The sequence below is a fragment of the Festucalex cinctus genome, chromosome 1 (assembly GCF_051991245.1).
Source record: "Festucalex cinctus isolate MCC-2025b chromosome 1, RoL_Fcin_1.0, whole genome shotgun sequence".
Classification (NCBI taxonomy): domain Eukaryota; kingdom Metazoa; phylum Chordata; class Actinopteri; order Syngnathiformes; family Syngnathidae; genus Festucalex; species Festucalex cinctus.
In genome coordinates this window covers 15746597-15772624 of record NC_135411.1, presented here as the reverse complement: position 1 = coordinate 15772624, position 26028 = coordinate 15746597, and the positions used below count along the sequence as shown (strand labels likewise).

The 26028-nt window shown below is 36.5% G+C and overlaps 1 protein-coding gene across 4 annotated transcripts in view; it reads right to left on the bottom strand.

The window, feature by feature from the left end:
- Positions 1 to 447: 447 nt before the first annotated feature.
- dtna (dystrobrevin, alpha) overlaps positions 448 to 26028 on the bottom strand; it is a 40601-nt gene continuing 15020 nt past the window's right edge. The window contains exons 5-21 of one of the 4 annotated variants that reach the window (XM_077519209.1): positions 24955 to 25040; positions 24256 to 24422; positions 23599 to 23704; positions 21138 to 21304; positions 20862 to 20986; positions 18126 to 18209; positions 15282 to 15377; positions 13387 to 13468; positions 11962 to 12059; positions 10614 to 10727; positions 10333 to 10429; positions 9213 to 9236; positions 7234 to 7393; positions 7068 to 7157; positions 4695 to 4927; positions 4458 to 4496; positions 448 to 3357 (exon numbers count right to left, since the gene is read on the bottom strand). In XM_077519209.1, coding sequence (XP_077375335.1) covers positions 4479 to 4496; positions 4695 to 4927; positions 7068 to 7157; positions 7234 to 7393; positions 9213 to 9236; positions 10333 to 10429; positions 10614 to 10727; positions 11962 to 12059; positions 13387 to 13468; positions 15282 to 15377; positions 18126 to 18209; positions 20862 to 20986; positions 21138 to 21304; positions 23599 to 23704; positions 24256 to 24422; positions 24955 to 25040 — 1747 coding nt within the window. In that variant the 3' untranslated portion in view covers positions 448 to 3357; positions 4458 to 4478. The remainder of the gene's footprint in view (positions 3358 to 4457; positions 4497 to 4694; positions 4928 to 7067; positions 7158 to 7233; positions 7394 to 9212; positions 9237 to 10332; positions 10430 to 10613; positions 10728 to 11961; positions 12060 to 13386; positions 13469 to 15281; positions 15378 to 18125; positions 18210 to 20861; positions 20987 to 21137; positions 21305 to 23598; positions 23705 to 24255; positions 24423 to 24954; positions 25041 to 26028) is intronic. The other 3 variants (XM_077519215.1, XM_077519222.1, XM_077519230.1) reach the window with 3 other exon arrangements.

The window sequence follows — 26028 nt, the reverse complement described above, 5'->3', positions numbered from 1 at the left end:
ATGAATAAAATGCAGGTTAAAAATGTGTCCTTTCTAGGAAAACAAAATGTGGTGCACGACATAGGTCTGATTTTATATAGTAAATTTGCATAATGTCTGATTTTAAATGGGAAATTTAAAAACATGTCTCACATTGAACACCAGGGAGCAGTAGTGTGTCCTCTACAGACAGCTTGCAGTGCGTTTACGACAGCTAATAAATGTGCACTGCTGAGGCAGAGTAGCTCAAGTGTGTCGTGCTTGAAATGAAATAGAAAGGAGTTCCCGGGCAAGAGTTATGTATGGTGTCAACACTTTATTATGCATCACCGCCACATGCAAAAAAAAAAAAAAAAAAAAAGAAGAAAAGCAAAACATACACAGGAAGAATTTTGTGGTAAATCCAGACTATAGACACTACGGCACATATTTTATGATTTTATGTCATAAAAAAAAGAGAGGCCGAGCTGTGTTTTGCACGGATCTTTTTATTTAACTCTTCAGTGCAGTAACCAAAATACACATTAGCTCTTCGATCCGCTCACAACATCCTGCTTACGTCAACACTTGTATGGACAGCAGGCAAATCTAACAACAGTTTACATTGACTTAAAATGCGGGTGGAACACATGAAACAATTACAAAAGATGGGGCAACATTAAATTAAAAACCTGATTGTAAACCTGTTCAGTGCTCAAAGTGAATTTGGTGATTTTTTTCTTCCTCTTATTATTTTACATAATTTACAGTATTTCCTCAAATAGTGGCCATCACAACTGGAATTATTCTCAGTTCATAGACCCTATTGTTTCAGTTTACTGTTGAGCCCATTGGAACTCTGTCGTTAATCAAAACAGCAGCACTTAAAGAGAAACAAACAGTACCTCAGATGAATTCAAGTCTTTTCTTTTTGGTGATTTTTGTCACATTATACAATTTACATGATTCCCTCAAATAATGGTCACGCCCCTAATTAGATGCCATGCCCAAATAAGTCACTAGGTCTACTCGGCAAAAAAAATAAACACCTAATATAAATGTATTTTTTCCAAATTAGGTAATAAAAAAATAGGTAGTTAGTGTCATTACATTGGTTCATAAACACAATTGTTGCTAAGCCCATTTAAAATATGTTGCTATCCAAAACAGCAGCACCCACAGAAGCACATAGACTGTTTTCCAAATAATTCAAGTCACCTATGTTTATGTTTTGCTCATTTTTGTGAGAATATTCTGTATATTATTCCCTCAAATAATGTCCGTGCCTCCAATACAGTAGAAGCCGTGTCAGCTCAGGACAAATAAATGCCCGCACACATAATCAACTATTTCCTTATTTCAATTCAAAACACTATTGTTCATCAAACATTTTAGGAGTTAACTGCTGGGCACATTTGAACTCTGTTGCTAACCAAAACAGGAGCAAAAAAAAATAAAAATCTCTCAGATGAATTCAGTTGCAGAGTCTTATCACACACGTAGCATTCAAGTTTTGGTTTTAACTCTAGTTTCACGTGACACATTGCCTCCCCAATCTGTGGTTAAGTAGTTGCCACCATGAGCGGAAATAACTGTACTTATCACATGACAGTAATTACAGTGCATTGTTTACCTACACGTTAGCTTTTACAGTGTTTCTTTACCAGTGAAAATGGACTCGCATTGCTTTTGAATGTTAGCTACATGCCGCAATGATTGAACTCCATTGAAATGTCATCCAAAAAGCTAAGGCAGTGTGCATTATTATTATCATCACTAATGCATCAAATAAAGGTTCCAAAAACAACACACAGCAATAACAATAAGAAATAAATGGAAATACAGTATAGTGGAACCTCAGTTTTCATATGTCCCAGTTTTGTTCGAAGGGTCTTTGATAGATATAAATGTGTTGTTTAATGTTCATTAAACCATTTCATTAGCATATTCAGTTATATATTCTCAATACAGTGATACCTCAGCTCACGAACATAATTGGTTCCCAGAAAGGGTTTGTAAGGCGAAAGGTTTGTCTTCCGAACATTTATTTCCCATAAGAAACCATTAAAATGAGAATAATCCGTTCCCAGGTCCCTATAAAACATAATTTTCTACTAAATAAGCCTTAAAACTACACAAAAATATACCTTATTTTATGTATAATAAATGTGCTATTGTATTGTAATTAAAGAAATAAACTGTACTGTATAATAGTCGTTTTATTTACCTTTGTGATGGTAGTTCTTAAGGATGGTAGCAATGGTAGACTTACTTCATTCGCGAGCGTTTCATCGCGTAGAGTGTTTATGGAACGGTTGCCGCTCATTCGCACTTTCGTGCTCACCGGAGCGGAGGAGGCGTGTCCCTTGGTGAACAAGGAAGTGGAGCACTTTAGCGAGTCAACAAAAAGTGAGCACCACCAACTACTTTCACCTCTTTCCTGGGACTAAACTGCTGTGGCACTATTTTCTCCTTTTTTGAGGTACGTGATAGCACTTTCGCTTTTTTTAGTGGCGCGAACTCCATTGACTACAATGCAAAGGCGCCGCCGTCCCTCGCTTTTGGTGAGAACGCAGCATTAGGCTTAACACTAGCCTGTGGTGGGGTCTTTTTCGGTCCCATAATAGCAAAAGTACACTCAATATGGTCCAAAATGTCTATCAAACACAAGCCGCGTCCGCACTAAAAGAAAGGGGGTGACGAACTGGGACGCCGTGAGCGTGCGTCAGCTTCTCATGGCCGCCACCGTGGTGCTGTTCGACCGCGTGGTTCGGTTCGTCCGCCGAAAACTAGTTCGTCAGCAGAGACTATATGCTCGCCAATTTAATGTTCGTGAGGCGAAAGTTCGTGAGCTTAAGCGTTCGTCAGCCGAGGTATCACTGTATGTATTTTTTGTCAATATTTTTGTGTGACAAGAACATATTAGTTTCCTCTGGAAAATATTGCTTCAGTTTTCCTACGGTTAATTTTTAGTCACATTATTTGGAACAGATTTATCACAAAAACTGAGATTCCAGTCTAAGTGTTAAAATTTGACCAGGTTGGTATTGTCTATTTAAAAATATACAACTCAAATGTGTTGTATTGTATGATAAATCATATGAGACACAGACACAACAGTACATTTCTACATCGGCTTAACAAGTCAAATACAAAGCGAAAAAAAAAAAGAAAAAGAATCACGTGGTTGATATGGCACCTGTGGTATAATAATCGTAGCGCGCTCGGTGATTAATAATCTCTTGAATTTTATTCATCGGCTCACAGTTTCACTTTAAATATGAGGTTGGTTAAAAATATATAGATTCTTTACACAAATGTATATTCTAAGTTATAGGATCCTGGCCAGTGTCGTTGCGTCCAGTGTCGTCACTTATTGTTGCTTTTGATATTGCTTGCCTGCCGACAAGAACACAATGTTAATAGAATTACCGTATGTAATAATATTCAATAATTTCATTTCAAACAGAGTATTTATAGAAGTAGCATCAAGCTGAAGTGTTGAAAAGAGGTACTTTTTATGTAGTGTATGGTACAAATATTTTCTGTTTGTAAATTTTAATTTTTACATATTAAATACAAATATATTTTTTCTCGTTTTATTTTGATTTTTGTTAAAAATCCTGGTGAGAAACAGGATTTTATTTTATTTGAATTCATCCATATCTATTGCCTTCGAGTTGTAGTGGCAGCAACCTAAGTAGCGAAGCCCAGACATCCCTGTCTCCAGCCAAAAGCCCCACAAATATTATTTGATTAAGCATTAAAACCTTAAAATTAAACAACTGTCATCTATCATTATTTTAATTTGAATTATTTTTGAAAAAAAAATCTTCCCCTGTTGAAAAAAAAATCTGGTGACAAAAAATAGTTTCAAAAATTCCATGTACATTTAAATAATATTATCACAACAAAAATAAAATTTTTAATATTGACAAAAAATGAAATAAAAATAGATAATTGTATTTAAAAAAACAAACAAACTATTGTATACACATAATATAAACCATTTTGCAATTTATTTATATATATATATATTTTTTTTTTAAAGGGAAAAAATCTCCATGTTTCATTTATGGAATTTAAAAAGAAATATGACGCTAACAAAAGTAATAAATGTTTTATTTTAATAAAATAAATGTAATAAAAATACCTAATTTCACTATTTTAATTATTCAAAATAAAATTAACCATAGCACAATTTCTGAAAAAATATTGTTGTACATTATATTATATTATATATATTTATATATAATAATAATAATAGAATATAATATATATATTTATATATTATATGCATACTTGTTAAAAATCCCACTGAAATGTTAAAAAAAAAGGCTTTATTTACATTTTTAAAGCTAAAAATCCTACTAAAATCTTTAAAAAAAAGGCTTTTATTTACATTTTTTTAATTAGTGAATTGGTGAGGTAACAATTTAGATATATTTAAAATAAAATGTGATTTTTTGAAAATATACAGTAATGGAGTACATATTCACCAATGTCCTGGATCCGCACTGTCACTGCTGAAGCGTCATCTGTAGCACAAAGTGAACACCAACACCACACACAGCAAGTTAGAACCCCATTTTCTTGAGTGTATAGTTCACTTGAGTAAATACATGAAAATGTAAAAAAAATTATCCCTAGTATACGGTTTGATCTACAGTTGAGTAAATGAACCAAATAAAGAAATACGCTATTCAGGTAGCCATTTTCTGGAAAGAAGACCTCACCATGCAGGCTTTGTCCGGCTCCTGCCTGTGCTTCATGAGCTCCTCGAATTTGAGCTCGTCCTCCAGCTGCCGCTCCAGGTCGTTGCCGTAACGTTCCTCTTCGTGCTCCGTGGTGGCCATCCTGGGCTTGAAACCGAGAAAGGGATCTGAGGTTGTTGATGTTGTTGTTGCTGCAAACGTGTCGCCGCGGCCGAGGTCGGAATCCACAGTGCTCTCAGTCTCGCTGCCACCCTCTGTGAGAACATGGCAGATGATAGAAATATTTGAATTGTGAGTGAACTAAGAACATAAGGGATGCAAGTAACTATTATTTTGGTTAAAAATGTTCATCTTGTCTTCTAATTCTTACAGTCACTGTTTTTCTTTATAAAGACAAAAAAGGTTTTCGTTTACCTTTACTAGTTACGGTGTCCACTGCCGCCTTCCTCAGTAGCAAGTGACTGTAACGATTATTTTAATAATTGACTTATCTGTAGATTATCTTGTTGATTAACCGCTGAATCAGAAAAAAAAGGCTTTCTGAAGCTGGGCTTATGAGGAAGGTGGCAGTGGACGCCGAAACTAGTAAAGGTACCGTATTTTCACAGCTATAAGACGCACCTAAAAGCCTTCAATTTTTTCAAAAGCTGACCATGCGCCTTATAATCCAGTGCGCCTTATATATGGATCAATATTGAGCCGCAACAGGTCTCGCTGTCAAGACGCTGTCGGTGACCCTGCACGATCGGTGACGCGCATGCGCAGAAGATCCCGCCATCTTGGATCGCTAGCTAATACTAATACTTTACCTCAGAGAAAATAATAAAACAGCTGTTTATTCATTTTGGGAGTGAATGGAGTTGTCAGAAAGCTGTTTTGTAATCTATTAATAAATTTTGACTGACCTATCTGACTGTTTTGTTGACATTCACTTTAGCGCAGCACCATCTAATGGATGCATAACGTAACCCCAGCCTCTACTGTAGCGCCTTATATATGGAAAAAAGTTTTAAAATATGTCATTCGTTGAAGGTGCGCCTTATGAGGTGTGCCCTATAGTGTGGAAAATACGGTAAATGTGAACCTTTTTTGTCTTTAAAAAGAAAAACAGATTAGATTATTTTGTTGTTTAATCGATGAATCAGATTTTTTTTTTTTATACCCCTTTATTAAAAACAGAAAAATACTTCAAATTGACAGGGCAGAAAATTCATAAACATAAATTGATTAGGATTAAGTTAAATAAGAGCGTGACATGATGTGTTCACCACAACCCTTCAACAGCAACACATAACAATAAAACTACCGAGTCTGTTTCAACATCTTATACATATGTTGCTTGTGATAAAATTCAGTCAGGTTAAAGTGGCCTCCCGGAGGGGAAACATCCCGTAACAAATGAATGTAGAGAGCTTGATTTTCGGCGAGCGTTTTCGTTAAAAGGTGGGAAATATGTTAAGTGTCACAAAAACATCCAGAGTAGGACACTACATTACTGCGAATAATTGAAACCAGTCGTTTGAAGGTGCTAGCTACAAAAAAAAACGTTGCTTGAAGTTTCACGCTAGCCACCATGCTAGTCTTTTACTCCTCACTGTCTTTCGCCGGGTTTAGAATCGCTGCCGGCAGCCGAAAGAATGATCTCATCTCTCTCATCCGTTGGCCGCGCACAAGTTCACCATAGCATTGGTCGCTGATTTATCAACTGTTTGACCTATTTTCTAGCTCACATTGATTGCGCTGCCCCTCCACCACCGCTAGGGTTGCACTTCAAAATGACGTCACACTGGAAGGGTCTATTCGTGTTAGCTACTGTTATGTCTTGAACATGTAGCATGTAAATGTAGCATTTAGGACGGTTTCTCTTGCCACACAAACACAAACAAACCTAATAGTACTGGTAATTAACTCTTTTACTGCCACACGTTATCAACAAATATTTTAATATGACAAAGGCTTTGATCATTTACATCATCCGTGAAAACGTTCAATTTCATCATGTTTCATTGTAATTTCATACGCAACGAGCCCATTTAAAAGAGATACAATGCTGCCATCTGCTGGCCATAGATAGTGTTTTTGAGTCCACAACTCATTGACCAGGCGGCACATGCTGCACTTAGACGGTGAACTGCCCATTGATAAAAAAACAAAAAACAACAACAACAAAAAAAAAAACGTAGTTGACATCATTTAATATTTATGGCGGCATACATCATGATTTTACTATTCGTTATTAAACGTTTTTGGCGGTCAAAGAGTTAATATGAGTGGTAGTAACACGGTAAAACTAGACTCAAATCTTTTGCCGTTTTCGTTGAAGACTCAAACTAAAATGGCTGCCAAAAACAACACTGCTGTTCAGATCAGGAGCGTCGGCCATTTTAGTTGTACCTGAATTCAACTCTTTGACCAGCGATGACATTGTGTTGGTAATGGAGTCAGCAGCGATGAGGAGGTCGTTTCTCAAATTTCTCCTGGGACCTTTGACGGAGAAGATAAGAAAATATTGACCTCGCATGTTACCACATTGCAATCTTTTGGAATCGAGCTGCTTCACCCTGAGCAAAGGCCTCTTGAACGTCGCCCCCCACGCCCATGAGGGAGTCCTGAGGTGTATGGGTCGGGGTGGTGCCGGCCGAGTCCGAGTGGATTGGCGTGGGGATGGGCCTGCTGACGGTGTGACTAGGGGACGAGCGTGGAGAGCCGGTACCCTGAGTCTGTGACACGCAACATCACATGAGGACATTTTTGTCGGGGCAAGTCAGAGGTGAGGAAATAATTGTTTGATCCCTTGCTGAACATGAAAAGCGTGAGGTTTTGGGGGTGCTAGTCTTAATGAGGAAAAATAACATGCTGTAAAATTAAACGTACAGTAATGCCACAATTAAATATGTCTTAATAAGTGAGCAAACTCACAAATTCAGCAGGGGTTAACAAAATGATTTCCTGCAGCGTGTGTTAAACTCAGAGTACGGCTATTTTTTTGGAAGCATTAAACACAGGTTAGGGACACACAGTATGTACAGTCTGTTATGTCAATCTACATGCACTTTTCTAGTTCTCGTGTTACGAGTTGTGGTTGCCTTGAATGAACGCCTTGTACCTTAGAAACAGCATAAGGTCACACTGTACTTCCTCAAATAGTGGCCTCAAATTGTTATAATTGTCACCTGGTACATCTCAAATGTTTTTTGTAAATTTCTCAAATATTTAACTTATTTGCTCCCAAAGACGTATTTATACGTTTTTTTTTGTTTTTTTTTGTTTTTTTTTTTATTTATTTTTATTTTTTTTAATGCTAGAGCATACAGAAGGCTTTGGTACAGCCTCTGAAATGCAAAAACGGTTGCAGAAATGGTAGTTATTACACAAACGGCCAGCAGGTGGCAGCAGAGCAAAGGAGATCAACCAGGGCCTTTGTGAAAATTGATTAAACTTAGCTATATTCTAATGCTAATTGCTGCAAAACGGAAACAGATAGAAATATACTTTTTTTTCCTGATGAAAGAAGCGACTTTAATCGTTCTTTTGGTAGGTTCCATGTTTTTATAGCAATAGAACACATTTTTTTGTGGGCCTTGGAAAACAGTTAAAATCCAGCAAAACAGCCGGGAGCGACCGGGAATGCGTCTGTGAAAATGGCTGGGAGCGAATGAGGCAATGATGCAAATGACTACAATCAAGCTTTTGTTGATATAAAATAAAATTATTATTGAATTTTTTTTAAATAAAATTATTTTGTATTTGTGGAAAAACCTATTTACAAGTTGAATGTGATTTTTTTGGTTTCCATTTTCTCTACTGGCGGCACGGTAGTCGAGTGGTTAGCACGTCCGCCTCCCAGTTCTGAGGTCTCCGGTTCGAGTCCAGGCTCGGACCTTCCTGGGTGGAGTTTGCATGTTCTCCCCGTGCCCGCGTGGGTCTTCTCCGGGTACTCCGGTCTCCTCCCACATTCCAAAGACATGCATGGCAGGTTAATCGGGCGCTCCGAATTGTCCCTAGGTGTGCGTGTGAGTGTGTTGTTCGTCTCTGTGTGCCCTGCGATTGGTTGGCAACCAGTCCAGGGTGTCCCCCGCCTACTGCCCAGTGCCAGCTGAGATAGGCGCCAGCAGCCCCCGCGACCCTTGTGAGGAATAAGCGGTCAAGAAAATGGATGGATGGATGGATTTTCTCTACTACAAATTAAAACATTTTTTAAATAATATTTTTAAATGTTTGTCCACAAATAGATAATGTTAATTATTGTCCTGTGTAATACAAAAGTATTTGTACAACTAAAGGCCTCCCTCATGTTAAAACACATCCCCCCAAAATACGCCTCATACTCTGTGCAGTGGAGTAAATAAACCAGCCACTATATGAGGAACAATTAGATTAGACATTGACAATATCCTGACACTAAAATCTTAGCTGTTCAATTTATCAATTTATTTTTGATACAAGACGCTCACCTGGCAACAATAAACATGTTTTGTTTTTTTTGTTTCAAAACATGCGCTAAATAGTTTTTGCCTCCCTCAAACTTTTCGCACTTACAGCTTGTTTCTGTTCCTCAGCTAGCTGTGAAAAAAATAACAACAACCACATTATGTTAAGGTTCATTTGGATCTACTCTAGCATGTAATAAGCATGCCCCCGTCCCCTTGCATGTTTGAATGGAGTCATATTGATCTTTTTGGACTAAGCAGGAAGATACCTAAACTTTTAAAGACAGTGTAGGATGAATATGGTAGGTTAAACTTTTTGAGCCCAATTTCCAATTTATATTGTCATACGTTGTGTTTGCTAAAATTAAAAAAATAAATAAATACAAGTGAAAATAAAAATGCATTTAAAAATATAATAAAAAAAAAATACAAAAAATAATATAAATGGCAATTAAAAAATATTTATATAAATAAAAAAAGTGAAAGTAAAAACAAAAATAAAAAATGTGATTCAAAAAATAAAAAATATTTAATTTATATTTATAAAAATAAATGAGGAAATAAATACAAAATAAATATACAAATAGAATTAAGTGTCAATCAATAAATAAAATTGCTCTGTTCTCATATTTATTTCATGCTGCAGATGCTGTCAGCAATATTCAAATGAGGGGGCGGTCCTAAGTGTGTCTTGGGCAAGCACAGTAACTTACAAAATATGCAAGTAGAGGTGCAATGCTTCATCGCTTAATGGATAACTAATCAGTTATCAAATTAACCTAGAATTATTTGGGGGGATTGCTATATTGTGCCGAAAAAATATTTATAAAAAAAACAAAAAAAAAAACAGTTGGTCTATCCTGCCTTCCAAAATTAGCTGGGACAGGCACCAGCTCATTCGCCACCATATTGAGGATATGTACTATAGAAAATGGATGCATGGTTATCTTCACAGATTGTTGAAGTGTTATTAAAATTGCCTGTACGGTTCCCGTAGATCCATTTTTATGATGATACATTTGACTCTGGAGCAGATTTTTAGGAAATACTGCCAGAGTAATTCGTTACGTGCCACTACCTGAAAATACCAAACACAATGACCCAATTTGAATGTTATTTCAACCGTAACTTCTCAACATGGAACAAAATGTATAACAAAAAAAAAAAAATGTTCCCCCTGACTTCACGGAAGCACGGTGAAAAAGATGGAGGGCTCTTGTCTGCGCTACCTTGAGAAGCGTCATTAGCTGCTCCAGCTGCACCATGAGCTCCCTGCGACTCTCCTGCAGACTCGACATTCTCTGCTCAAGCTCATCTTTGCGTTGCCTGACAGGAGGGGGGGGGGGGGGGGGAAAGATACAGATTGATGACATCATTATGTCACATCCATACAGACCACGTCAAGCAGTTACAATCGGCACTCAACTCTTTCTTAACTGTAAAGAAGACAGAATGCGAATTCTCACACATATAAGCGCTTAAAATCTTTTTTTTTCCATAATATGCTTACCTGAGAAGTCGTAACTCAGCCAGCAGAGCGGGGTTCTGCTGACCCCTGTCAGGCGGCGGCTGCGAGGCCTCCTCATGCTGGAGGCGCAGTCGTTGAATTTCCTGCAAGATTTCTCTGGGTGACACGCACAAGCAAGACTTTTTTTCAACAAAAAGTATTAAATTTATGACACATCGCGCCCCTCGGAGCCCCTTTAGTGGTGTGATTTAGAACTAATGACTGTTACGAGGGTCAAGCGGAGCTCCCGCCAGGATGACTGATAGATGAATGTGCAATTTTATAGACTTGGCTGGGTGTCGCTGGCAACATTGCCAGGAAGATTATGTGCAGTGTTAACACTTTACAGACAACATATAGAGATATTATCTTATCTTACATTTGAAACTGTACAATCATGTGATGTCTCGAAGCCAAATTTAAAGAAAGTTTTTTTTTTTTTTTTAAATCTTAGGGGGGGAGATAGAATGACAAGATACAATGATAATAATAATAATAATAATTATTATTATTATTATTATTATTTATTTAAAGAAAAATTTAAAGAATTCCAGTTTTTATTTTAGGGTCTTTATAACTAGATATGTTAAGCAACTCAGAGCACTTTTTTTTTTTTTTAACGACCCACTTTTTAAGTGAGCAAAAGCATAATAATAATAACAATAATAATAATAATAATAATAATAATGATAATAATAATAATTATTATTATTACTATTACTATTATTCCAAATAATAATAATAATAATAATAATAATAATAATAATAATAATAATAATGATGATGATTATTATTATTACTATTTGCAATAATAATAATAATAATAATAATAATAATAATAATAATAATAATAATAATAATAATAATTATTATTATTATAAATAACAAATTAACAATAATAATGTACTTTTGCTCACTTGAAAAGTGGGTGGTTTAAAAAAAAAAAAAGAATTGACCTTGCTGTTATACTTTTACAGTCGACTTTAATTAACTTCTGCTTTGAATTGGCACTATATAAAGTAAGTGTAATTGAATTGAATTAAAATTCATAAAAACACACAAAAAAATAAATACATGATAATTCGTCACTAGAAGGCAGCAGAAATACAACTGGAAAAAAAGGTTTTACTGCATATTCAGATATGTATTACGATTTATTCTACAAAGCTCAAGGGAGTGTATCCATTCATGTTAATACACTACAGGACAGAAAATATCAACAAATATACAACCTTTGACCATTTGTAAAATAAATAGTTTGAGGTCTGCTTGTCCAAGCCCCAACTTAGTTTGAGCTGCTGTGAATCCAAATAAAAACAACAAGGCCAGCTCGGGGCGTTCAACCCCTCACCTGTTTTTACTCTCCAGCTCGGCAATGAGCTGCCTCTGCTGTTTGTTGGCATCCAGAGAGCACGGCGGGTCTGCGGGAACTCTGTGCTGCTGTTGAGCCTGAAGCACAGACACTGTGTCAACTGAGCCATTTTGTTCACACAAACAATGAAAGACACAAGAATGTAAAGTGCGCACAATAACTTCAAGTAGAGTGTGGGAATTTATTATTTTTTTGCCTCTTGTCAAAGAAATAAAGTTATTCATGGTTATTTATTGTTTTTGGTAATAGATAACATAAATGCAGAAAAAAAAAACATTTTATCAAGTGGCATGTATTTGATAACCAATCAAAACAAAAAACAGAATTTGGTGGAGAATCCCTTTGTTGGTAAGAAAGCAGCAAAAAGTCAACAGGTTTGGGAGGGATTTTAAAAACAAACTTTTATTTGATTTGATTTGATTTTTTTAAATCGTACAGTAATTTTTCAAAAATATTGTTCTATTTTTTATTTTATTCTTATTTTTTTTTACAGAAAATGTGTTCCCCCCTGAATAAAAAGCAGAATATTATGAGAGTAAAGCTATATTTTGAAATTGTCTTTTTTTCCCTTGTTCTGACAAAAAATACAGTTTCTCAAAGAGGCGGGCTCCCCTCGGGGGGATTGTAGTGTTTGACCTCATTTGTTCTTTATGTGTGTTTTTTTTTTGCCATACAAGATGAAAGTGTAATTGCTCACCCACTACAGTAAGTGGCAGGGGTGGGATATACATATACATATATACATATACATATATATATATATATATACATATACATATACATATACATATATATATATATATATATATATATATATATATATATATATATATATATATATATATATATATCGGCGGAACTGAGAAGCAAATAATTGAGAAGCACTGCTTAATATTGCGACTTTATTGTGAGGAAATTTGATGTTTTATTTTTATCCTGCCAAAATAAAGTACGCCTTTATTCTTATAAACATGACTTTTTTTTTTCAACTAGTCTGAAACATTACCATGCTGTTGTTTTTTTGCTAACAAGTATGAATTTGTTTTCATAACATCACAAAATTTTTTCTAGAATAGCAGACACTTTTTAATTCCTATGAAATGTAGGGGTTCACATCGTAGTTATGTTTAATGGTTGTTAGTCATTATTATGAGGGATTCTTGAAAAAACAGACCCAAAATTTTTAGCCGCGTTCTAAAGGACCAAATATTTTTCACTCAATAAAATGTATATTTTATAACTTGTACATTTTCTATGCATTTCTGACACCTATTCCGTCTATTATATAATCAGTGAACAACCATAAATTTGCAGTCTGTTTATTCCCTTGGTAAGTGAGCAAACTTACAAACTTGGCAGTGGATCAAAGACTGATTTTCCCCAGAGTATGTTCATGTGTCTCACCGCAGCATCTGCAGCCAGGCGAGCAGCGTAGCGGGCGATGAGGCTGTGCTCCTCGTCTTGATGGTTGCTGCTCTCCAGCAAGCTGATGGAGAGGAAAATAGAGATGGCAATCATATTATGACACCTTGAATACACAGCAATGTACGGATTGGGAAAAAAAAGAAGAGCTGAATATAGGACAAGAAAAACGCTCATAACCACTGTATACACAGGCAGATATGTTACCCCTGAGTTACAAATTTAATATGGCTGCAGACACTTTAGTGTAGCCAACTTCCATTAAAACGCAGACAGACATATTAGTGCGCACGCAAGCATCTCTATTTTTATTTTGTTGGCGAGTGTGGAAATAGAGAGCGAGAGCAAGAGAGAGCGAGATTACATAACCTGTCTGACAAAAAAACATTTTAGTCCATGCTAAACACAGCCAACTGCTTTTGAATGTTACTTTATATGGAGACGAACCAATCAGAAATGTGAGCATTAATCAGTTCGCTACAAAAGCTAATCTGTCACAAGTATTTGCATTATGCAATCGTAATGTGTATTATGAGAACACAACATGTGCCAAAAATGCTACCTCCTTCCATATTAAACAGATTCTAACTAATTCCCCACTAGGTGGAGAACGCCACTCTAATGAGATCTGATTTGCTATATACAACAGTAAATGTGAGAATAAAGTTGCTGCAATATTCCTGGAAGAAAATAATAAAAAAAAATATGTATATAATGTTAAGTCAAATCTATTGAGGAAATAAAAAGACATATTTAAAAAAGAATAAAAAAAAATGTAATTGGAAGAGAACAAAGTATCAGTTTTACAATGAAGATGTATGTACAAATGTACAAAATTAGGAAGACATGTTGGAGGAAAAAAAAAAGAATTTTGCAAAAATAAAGTATTTTTTCCCCCTGAATAAATTAATATCTTATGAAGAAAAAAAAAATCAGATTTGTGCGTTTGTTTTTTGTTTTGCTTTTTTTTCCCAACGGAAAATGAAAATCCATCCATCCATCCATCCATTTTCTTGACCGCTTATTTCTCACAAGGGTCGCGGTAGTTGCTGGAGCCTATCTCAGCTGGCTATGGGCTTCAGGCGGGGTACACCCTGAACTGGTTGCCAGCCAATGGAATATGAAAATAAAGATGCCAAATCATGATAAATGGCTAGTTTTTAGAGAACAAAAGCCTTTTTTTTTCCAAGAAGAAAGTTAATTCTTTCATGGCATAAGTTTGGGCAAATAAAGTTATTATTTTAAGACAAACTAATTAAAGTCATTTTATTTCAGAAAAAAAGAGAATCTTAAGAGATAAAGTCAGATTTTTTTTGGGTGACTTTATAAAATTAAAATTTTATTTTTGTGATATTCTAACTTTTTTCATAAAGATAATTTTTCATAATATTTCAACATTAAGCTCATAACACTGCAATTTAACCCCCCCCCCATCTAATTCACCTCCAATCACCAAATTTCTGTGTTCACATAAATTAGATGGCCATATCTTCTGGGTGGTGAATGTTATATTTTTGTGAAATTGTTTCAAAGTGTTAAATCAATTTCGGTGGTATATAAAAACAAAATAATCCAAAACACATACGATGTAGGCTACTTTTGAATGTCACTGTAGAATATGATCATGACGTATAGCATTGCTAAAACAATGATGTAAGACTTTTGCACGGTAAAGTGTTATATTAATAATATACTCTGTCAATTACGGTACATTTGTACCTAATAGAGTGGGCAGTAAGTGCAAATCTATTAAAATGTTTTGCTAGTTGTAAAAAAATAAAAATAAATAAAAAATATATATTTCTTTATGCATGCAGGGTTTTGACTCAGTGATGTTATACAGGGAAGGGCACACATGCTGCAGCACACCCACTAACCATGTTTTGGGGTTGTTTTGAAGCAGTTTCACATAGACACCAATGAGAATGTGCTCGTCAGCGAGTCTGTCAACCGCATCCAGGTTGCAGTGTAACCTGGACGTGTGCAGGAGTTCATAAACAAAATAAATAACATAAAGAAAGAAGATGACATGACAGGTGACAAAAGGAGAGCCGGGCACATGAGCAGAGGGGAAGGAAAAAAAAACAAAAAAAACAAGAGATTTGAGGAGACGCCTGAAAAGCAGCCATTCATGGGTGGCTGAAGAGGAACAAGGCCACATTATGTGTGCTTATGAAGGCCGGCGGCGTGATTAAGGACATGCCCCGCAGACACGCTACACGTTGCATGCACTGTTTACACACTACACGTATCTACGCTGTGCTCCATCATAAACTAGCCAATCCCATTTTAAAAAAGGTTTTTGAGATAAAAAACAAAAACAAAAACTGAGAAGGGTGTCAGTGTTTATTAACCAAGTTAACCAAGCTAACTACGCTAAACAAGCTAACTACGCTAAACAAGCATGTGGTTTAATTCGATACGTGAGCATTCAGCAACCAAACAATGGGCGCCCTCTTGTTAAACGTCAGAGAAATTGAGGCCAAGGTAAAGAAAGCACAGGTGGTGCCCACAATGAAGTGAAAATTGGCTGAAGTCCACAGCTGCATCAGTTTCATGTTCGTGCTAGCACGCACGCAAGCTAGCAACCACAGTTGTGACCTGTTGCTAAGCTATTAAATTAGCAGTTTTGCCCTTAATTTGTAGACATTGTTTGATTCAGAATGTGCCTAAAAAAATGACAATCAGTGAAAAAAACTAAGTTAAAAGTGCTATGAGCTAATTTTAATTTAGTTTTGGTGGGAATATTTAAGCTAACGTTCCAATTTGCTTCTACCTTTGCTAGCAACTCCTCATTGTACATTTTCTTTGTTTTACTCCACTGTCTGCAGCCAGGTTGGCATTGCCAATGAGAATCTGTTCTCATTTGCCCAAAATAAATCAAAGTTAAATAAGTAAAAATAAACAAAAAGTTCCTCAATGAGAAAATTCAGGCTTACGCTTAATTATTGAGTCTAGGCAGAGGTATTACAGCAATTCTAATCGCCAAGCTTTGTTGGTCCTAGTGTCCGAGTCCTATACTATAGAAGACAATAATGCAAGTTTTCAGTTGTAAACCAAAATAAATTTGCTAAAAGGAAAATATGGAAATCATGAACATGGGTTCAATATGTGATTCACCACATACAACTGGGACCATTCTTCCAGTATATAGTCAAACTATTATCAATGCTACTTTAACTTGGAATTAAAGTTTTATGTTTGGTATTAGAACCTGGTACTGTCAATCTTGGTTGCGTAAGATTTGACATATTATGAACTGCTTGGCAGCATTTGTGAACAGAGTGTCCAGATGCTCTGACATGCTCAATAACGTATAGAATACCACTCACTCGTCACAACATCCTTTTTTTTTTTCTTTTTTTTTCTTCTCTTCCCATTCATGAATGGGAGAAGTGTTCCCTGGAGCAACACTTACTATTGAATGTCGGTGTGACTGAAGTCAAACTCTTGCTATATAGGCCTCATTCAGAAAAGGAACACAAAAAATAAACCACTTTTTGGATGAGCCGATACTATATATCTATACTATCAGCCCATCTGATGTATAACTTGAAGGCAAATGTAAAAATTGCAAATCAGATATTTTTTAACAAGTAGGTAGATAAATAGGTAGGTTAATACATAAAAAGGCTACTCAACCTCTTCCAAATGCTAAGAAATTTTTCCACCATTAATAACCTGCACAACTGGACCTATATGATTGCAGTGGACATGACATATTTGCATATACATAATTTGGATGATGTCAACACTTCTGGTTCATGATTGGATCCAAGCTAATCAGTCACAATCGTAAGTTGATTTGCATGATGTTCATGTTAAAAATGTTTCATAGAAGCTTGGCAAGTTTACAGCCATACTATCCTGGTGTCCACTAAAAATAAATAAAAAATTAAAAAATTACCCAGCAGAAAAAATGCGGGTCTGAAGGGGTTATTAATTGAAGAAAAATTAGACAAGAAAAAAGAGAGAAGTAAAACAAATGAAGTTGCAAAAGGGTGCACACCCTCAAACACAATCTGTACAAAAGTGGGAAACCAATGTTTAGTGTATGTCAACACAAAAAATACCATATCACACCAGAATACCAGAATCATACTTTGGGGCTGTTTGTCTTCAGCTGGTGAACTGATACCTTAGTCAAAGTGAGGGGAATTATGAACAGTTCAAAATAATCGTGTCAGCTCAAAACATTGTGGCTTCTGCTAGAAAGAAAAAAAAAGTCCTGAAAATCCTACTATAACATCTAAAGTGTGTGTACCATTTTTACATGACTTTAAATGTGATTGGTAAATTCCGAACAGTAAGGGTGTGCACACTTGTGCAACCATTTCCATTTACAACCATGGGCAATCAGTTGCTTATTTTTCCATTACTTTTTTTTCCATTGAGTTGTACAGGTCACATTAATGTTGAAAAAGTTTTGATTGTTCAGAATTGGTGGATTCAAAGGGTGAGTATTATTACTTCATTTTATCATTGTTATCCATATTAGTGCACCACACACATGCATGGGAGCACTCTCACACCTGTGTCACTTACCCTCTGCTTTTCAACAGATGTTGAGCGATATCATGACTTGTGCTGGAAGGCAAACTAGGTGCATTCAGCAAGAGGAGGCAACGTAGAGACATACACAATTGTTTGGAGTCCGCTGGGAGCACTACAAGCTGAAAGGATCCCTTGGAAAAATCCAGGGCATCTATTGTTGTACTCACTTTTTGGTGGAGTACGGATTCCCTGAAGTTGGCATGGAGTGGGAAAACGAGTATTCACTGGGGACGTTCATTGGTCTTGGCGGCCTAGGGAGACAAGTGGCGGTTTCAATCACAAAACTGACTCAAGGTAAGATTAGATTTTAGATAATCGGTTCATGAGTAGATGTGAAATATTATAGTTAAGAAAGCACAAAACACAATGACGTGAAACGAAGTGAAAAGAGAAGCAAAAGAAAGTTAGAAGCTGCTAAAGAGTGGGTGAGTGGTGGGTGATAGAACAAAAAGACAACATGATTCAAAGGGACACATTTTGGGAGGTGTTAAATAATCAAAGAACACTCACCACGTGTCTCTAGAGAGAACAAAGGAAAGAGAGAAAAGTCACAGAGGAAACTTTTAACATCCAGTTAATATTTTTTCTGCATAAAAGACAAGCAAGCTAATGGTAAAATTACAGTTACCGTGTTCTATTTACGAGTTATAAGGACCAGAGCCCTGCCATAAATAGGTTTATAAAAAAGGTTTAGAATTGCACAAAACGGTGGCGAAGCACTACTTTTATATTAGGCGACATGAAGCTCCTCCCCTTACTTGCTTGCCACAAGACGGTGTCAATGTAATACTTTTCCATAAGAGAGATTTGGTCTGAGTATTCACTGTAAAAACCACACATTCTGAAATACGGTGGCCATATTTATTTTGGGGAATTGTGACTGGCTGCCATATGTGGCTCATAACAACTCACAAAATTCTAAAATAATCACAACGGTCTAGTTGCAATTGTTTCAATGTCCCGAGAATAAAATGAACTACAGTAGATGAATGAAAATAAAATGGCAGCTATAATCAATCATTGTTTCCCTCTGTATCCTTCAGCGGGGACATCACAAAAAACACCTACTTAAGGCAAATCAGAGTTTTGGTCTCATGAGATTTGCCGACATTTTTGCATGAGCTGGAAATTTTGTTGTATTGTACAAACTTGGGCGTAACTTAAAGAATGAACACACAGATGGTCGTTTTCAGCGTTTAGACCAGTGGTCTGCAACCTGCGGCTCTGGAGCGACATGTGTTTTTTTTAGACCCTCTCCTGTGGATCTAAAAAATAAATAAATAAATAAAGAAATAAAAAATAATCATTTTTATTTTTGGATAAAATATTTTACTGAATTAATGATTTAGATTAAAATAAATCATTAAATACTCGAAAAATGTCCAAATTTGTAAATTGTCAGAAAAAGAGAGACCAAATATAGATGAAAAAGTTTTTTAAAGTTATGTAAAAACATCCAAAAAGTGACCATAAAATGCCGAAAAATGAAGAGGAAAAAAAGAACATTACCATAAAATGGTCATGAAAAATGTCAGAGAATTGAATAAAAAGGCAGAAAAGAAAATGTTCAAAACGTAACCATAAAATGTCCAAAAAGAAGAAATCCCAAAGATTAACATAAAATTAACAACACTGCCAAAAAGAAAAGGTCAGAAAATTTCTAGCAAAAAAAAGGCAAAAAAATGTATTAAAAAAAATAAAAAATTGCCATAATATATCCAAAAGGGGAAGGAGGCAGAAAATGACCTTAATGTGTCCATAAAATTGCCAAAAATGTCACAAAATTGACAGAAAGGCAGAAATGTCTAAAAATGTATGAAAAACAAAGCATAAAAAAGTAAAATAAAATAAAAAAAACAGAAGAGGAATGGTAGAAGAAAATGACTGTGTACTTATTGGATGCTGTTCTCATATTTTTGTGTTATGGTGCAGCTCTAATAAGCTTTTGGGCCCTCACAACACAAACACACTGTTTCCTTCATCACAATCTTCAAATGTTTTGCGGCTCAACGCACATTTTTGTTCATTCCTTTGTCCTAAAATAGCTTGATAACACTCGTTTTTAGTCTTAAAAACAAGTTGTCACACAAATGTATAACTGAAATGAATTGTGTTTTCAGTTGAAACCATTCTAGTGTAAATAAGGGAAATCTGTGGCTGAAGACTTTTGTATTTGATATCCCCCAACCGGCATGGATGCCCTTGAGCAAAGTACCTTGAGCAGGGCACAAACATACCAATCTTCATTATCTTCACTGATTCTTGAAATGTGTGGGAATGCCAAACTTCTCTCCTTGTCATTTTTATTGAGGTGAATGACGAGTTACACAAAAACTCTACACAACTAGTTCTCTTCTATTTGTGTGCGGCAGAAGTGCAAACTTTTGGTCGATTTCTAATTGGCTATCGTTTTATGTCTCAATCATGGAAAATTCACTCTTGACACACCAAAGGATAATTGGGCCGTCAGAAGGGAGAATTGCTAAAATTCCGTCCAACGCAAGTCTCGAGTCATAAATGGTTCTCACAACAAAGACAAATTCTGTACTGTGCATGCAAAAAAAAAAGAAAAAAAAAGTGTTAAATCATCTTAAGCTTCACTTTTCATGGGATTTCCTCCTAAATTCCCATGGGAACGCTTTGACTTCCTGAGACTATTTATGCTGGGGGCGGCTACCTGATTTAACAGAAGGCATCAGGGAGACTTTCACACAAAGACAACAAAAGCTCAAGTGAAAGCAACAGTCGCGACATTGTTGTAGATTCCGATCGCTCCCGGGGGCTGTAATTAAGCCTCATTGATTAGCTGACCCACGGGATTGACTGGATTCGCTCAAGACTTCGAGGAGGCAGTGACCCGATCCTACTCAGTGGAGAAAGTATAGAAAGCAACTGGAACGTACACAATATGGGCGAGGTTGAGCGGTTTCTCCGGCATGTCGGGGAACATTGGATGAAGAGGCTCTCTGCTGGATGCGCAGCTCAGAGACTTGCTCAGAGCATGAGACAGCTTCTTGGCCGGGGATTTCTGTGAACAGAAGACACCAGGAGTGCACTAATTCTTAAGGATGCTGGTTACAAACACGGCCTGAAAGCCACCCTTACGTCATGGTGCAAAAATAGCCGCATTGACTGGTGCGGCCGCAGACACACCTCCCTCTCCCCTCCCCGCTCCTTACCCATGATGTATACTCCTTCATTTGATGCTGGTTGCTATGGGAACCGCTGGCATGCCCCCTCCAGAAGCAGTCCTGACAGAGCTGGTAATTATGACATTGCTGGCAGCGGTAGCGGAAGCCCATCATACTCTCAGTGTGGCAGTAGGAGCACTCGACCGGGTGAAAGACTGCAGGGGGGAAGAACACACATGCATAAATAAATAGATGTGGTATTAAACAGATACTTTTCCATAATACATTTAATACAAGAGTCATTTATGGTCATGTAAAATGAGATTATATCTCTTAGGTGTTGGGACTTTGACCCACCAGAGCATTTGATCCGGCCCACTGTGCAATTTTAACTCATTTACTCCCAATAACGTATAAATACGTGTTTTTTTTTAATGTTCTAAGTGTCCCAAAGACGTATTTATACGTTTTTTTGTTTGTTTGTTTGTTTTTTAATGCTAGAGCATACAGAAGGCTTTGATGCAGCCTCTCAACTGCAAAGAACGGTTGCAGAAATGGTAGTTATTACACAAATGGCCAGCAGGTGGCAGCAGAGCAAAGGAGATCAACCAGGGCCATGTAGAAAAAAAGCTCAATTACTTACAATTTTAAATAGATTTGCAAAAACTGATGAAACTTAGCTCTCTTCTAATGCTAATTGCTGCAAAACGCAAACAGATAGAAACATACTTTTTTTTCCTGATGAAAGAAGAGACTTTAATCTTTCTTTTGATAGGTTCCATATTTTTATATCTATATTACATAATATTCTGTGGGCCTTGCAAAATCAATCAAACTCCAGTAAAACAGACGGGAGCGAACGGGACTGCTTCTGTGAAAATGGCTGGGAGTGAAAGAGTTAAAAACAAATTAAAGACGTGAGCAGTGATCAGGAGGCATTTACCCCATTTTTCATTTAAAAATACACAAAACAATCAGCAAAATTTGCTGCCATACGCCACACATATAAGGAAATGTTCATCGGTGTCTCCCAACATTGATAGAAGATGTAGCTTTCTTCATCTTTGGGGCCATGATGTGGGAAAAAAAAGGGTGAAAAAGCCAAAGATACTCCCACAAGTGCACAAGCACTAGCTAAGGGCTAAATAGAGGACGAGGGGAAAACACTGCGGGCTATATAGCGGAAGAGGGGCCAAAATGGCGGACCAGGTGTAACCGTTATAAAGTCTTAGGTCGAGTGCGCCTTAACTCAAGGATAAAAAGGCTGCTTCAAAACAAAATGGCTGACGTATTGTTTTATTTCAGGTATGGGTCCTTGAGATATTTTTGTGAGTCTTGTTATGATAGACATGTTCACCTAATTTCATGTTGATTAGTGAAACTGGTGTCTTGGCGATGTTTTTTTTTTTCAAGCTGTCCAGGGGGCGCTAGTGAGTCAATTTGAGTGGGGTTTGGGGGTCACATGGAACCCTTAAATATAGGGATGTTCAATACAACTTTTATTTTTGTTGTTTTTTTAAACCAGTGCCAGTATGAATAGCCACACTTACTAGTACTCACCAATACCAGTACTTTCTATATGAAATTTAATTCAACACAATGACAAAAAATTCTAAAGATGTTTCTTTCTGACGCAGACTACTGCAGTATAGTGCCAACTACTGCCAAGGAGGATTTACTTTTTTTGTGCCATAAAGGGATACTTGACTCATTGAATCATCGTCAACAGTAAGAAGATTGTATTTTGTCTCATGGCTCATTTTGATGACCAAACCCAGAAAACAAGTAAGCTATGATTGGTCGTTATGTATTTCCCCAGCACAGGTGATGTCATCTTCAGTCAACAGCAAGTGGCAAAATTAGTTTTTAAAGGTATTAATTGTTCAAAAACAACGGGCCCTGCAATTGGCTGGCAACCAGTTCAGGGTGTACCCCGCCTACTGCCCATAGCCAGTTGGGATAGGCTCCAGCAACCCCCTGCGGCACTTGTGAGGAACAAGCAGTTCAGAAAATGGATGGATGGATGAAAAACAACAGTTATCACATTAATTACAGAAAAAAATATCATTTTTTACTGTTGAAAATGGCTCAATGAGTCAAAAATCCCTTAAGTATCAGTGGCTGATATCAGCAACCTCCACAATGGTATTCGATACCTTAAAATAAGGTCAAAATCGATTCTTGTCCATCCATTTTCACCAGGGCTTGCAAGAAATGTGCATTTTCAGCCACGTTGAGGCACCGCAAATGCCGATCCATTCATAAAAGCAGTGATCCCAAAAGGGATAATAATAAAACCTTGTGTTATAAAAAAGCTCCAAAACACTGAACTCACAAATGCTCATAATGTATCACAATAAATATTGCCATATCACTTTTTTTTTTTTTTTTTTTTTTTAAGAGTATGGCCTTCGGAGGACTCATAAAAAGGGTGTGAGGTGTACGTGTACTGTGTTGTGACTTGGGGTTATAATGCAAAGAACAACTTACTCATACGTGTGCTACATACCGTTTTCCACATTGGCGAGCCGGTGCATGAGCGGTAACCACACCAGACACTGAGGAGGCGGGTCTGACATCAACGTGTCCAGGAAAATGTTGAGGGAGACCGTTTTCTGCTCACAATGCAAACAAAGTGATATTCAAGGCAGGGAAATGTGACAATACATACATGATGAGGTTTTACTCATTTGCTCCCAAAAACATATAAAAACGTTCTATTTTAAATGTTTTAAATGTCCCAAAGACGTTTTGATGTTTGCTTGTTTTTTTTATGCTAGAGCAAACAGAAGGCTTTGCTGCAGCCTCTCAACTGCAGAGAACGGGTGACGCAATTACAAAAACGGCCAGCAGGTGGCAGCGGAGTATAAGAGATCAACCAGGTCCATGTTGAAAACAAGCTGATTTCCCCACAATTCTAAACAGATTTCTGAATAATGATGAAACGTAGCTATATTCTATTGCTAATTGCTGCAAAACGGAAACAGATAGAAATATTTTTATTTTCCTGATTAAAAATGAGACTCTAATCTTTCATTTGGTTGGTTCCATGTTTTTATAGCAATAGGAAACAATATTCTGTGGGCCTTGCAAAATCAGTCAAAATCCAGTCAAACAGCCGGGAGAAAAGGAGCGGGAGTCAATGAGTTAATTAATGAACCTTCACCTGCTGCTGCTGCTGCTGCATGAAGCAGCTCTTGGCCGCTTGCTCCGTGTAGCCAAACGACGGCCCCTCAAAGACGGCCATGGGCAGCTTGAGAACCTCCCTCAGGAACTGGTCAAACTGCGCGTACACCATGATTCCCGCCGGATCGGATATTAGCGAAAAAATATCTGTGGGGGCGGCATCACGAGAACGAATCAAAAATAATTGTCGGCTTCCAACGCAGTCGGCTAATTACAGCATCGCACACAATGCAATTACCCCACTTATTGTGGGAAACAAATTAAAGACAAGCAGCTGTTCAAATCGTTTTGTTTAAAAAACACAACCAGCATGGAATTCATCACTTTCTTTGCTTGTTCGCCAGCCACTTGATGATGATGTCATCGCCTTCAGATAACAAGCAATGCTGGGCTGTAGATATATATTATATATCCCACCGGGAGTCTGCTGGGTTTTCTCATGCATTTCAAAACAAACGTGGATGAAATCTTTTTACATTTATATAATTTTGTAGTGTATATCATATTACACTAATCATGGATCCAATGAACCACCTGATCCAATGACTTCCTCTTGTAAACAGATCAGCACCTTATTTATTCTGAGTCAATAAATTACTCACATTAATTATGTGAACTAAAATCTACATACAGCATGCTACTTTTGTGAAGTGTATCATTTTGAAAAGTTGCTGCTTACATCTTAATTTATCCAGAATTTTCCCTCCACAGAATGTTGCCAGGGCCATCTTCACAACAAAGACAGATATCTTGCCGTGGCCATCTCTAGAAACAAAAATATTATATTATAGGTAGGCACATACAAAAAAAAGTGAACAAAATGTGAATGTGAGACAACAGAACATAAGACACTGAAACGAGCAATGCCAATGAAAATGATACAATTAAAAATAAAACACAAGAATCAATTTACAGTATCTCATAAAAGTGATGACGCCCCTCACATTTCTGCACATATTTTCATTATATCTTTTTATGAAGAAATGACACTTTGACATGAAAAGTAGTCAGTGTATAGATGAGTGTTTACATAAAAGTAAAGCCATGGTAACAAAAGTGAGTACACCCCTCTGTGAAAATGTCCTGTGTCAAAATTTGTTGTGGCCACCATTAATTTCCGGCAAAAATGTGGACATTTTCTTTAACTTTAAAGCAGCACTGTGGTGAGTGGTTATCACAATTGTCATGCAGTTGAGATATTCTGGGTTCAAATCTCTGCTCAAGCCCTCTTTTGTGTGGAATTTGCTTGTTCTGCCGGTGCTCGGGGCATTTATGATTAATTGAAAACTTGAAAGAGGAAGTCAACCCGCCCCCCCCCAAAAATTTTTTTATTGAAATAATAATAATTATTATTAATAAAATTATTATTATTTTAATAATTATTATTTAATTTATTATTATTTTTGAATTATTATTATTTTTGAATTATTATTATTATTATTAATATTTTTGAATTATTATTATTATTATTATTAATTTTGAGTTGTTGTTATTATTATGATTATTATGATTATTATTATTATTAGTAGTATTATTTAATTTTAATTGAAATTATTACTATATAGCCCCACTAGTCTAAATACGGTATTTTGGTTAATATTGTGGAATATGAGTTAAGCAACAAAATCCATCAGTTTTTATCAATATCAGAAGGCGGCCATTTTGCCACTTACTGTCGCGTGAAAATTACATCACAGTTGCTCAGGTCTCTGGTTCAACCAATCACAGCTCAGCTGCAGAAAACAGATGAGCC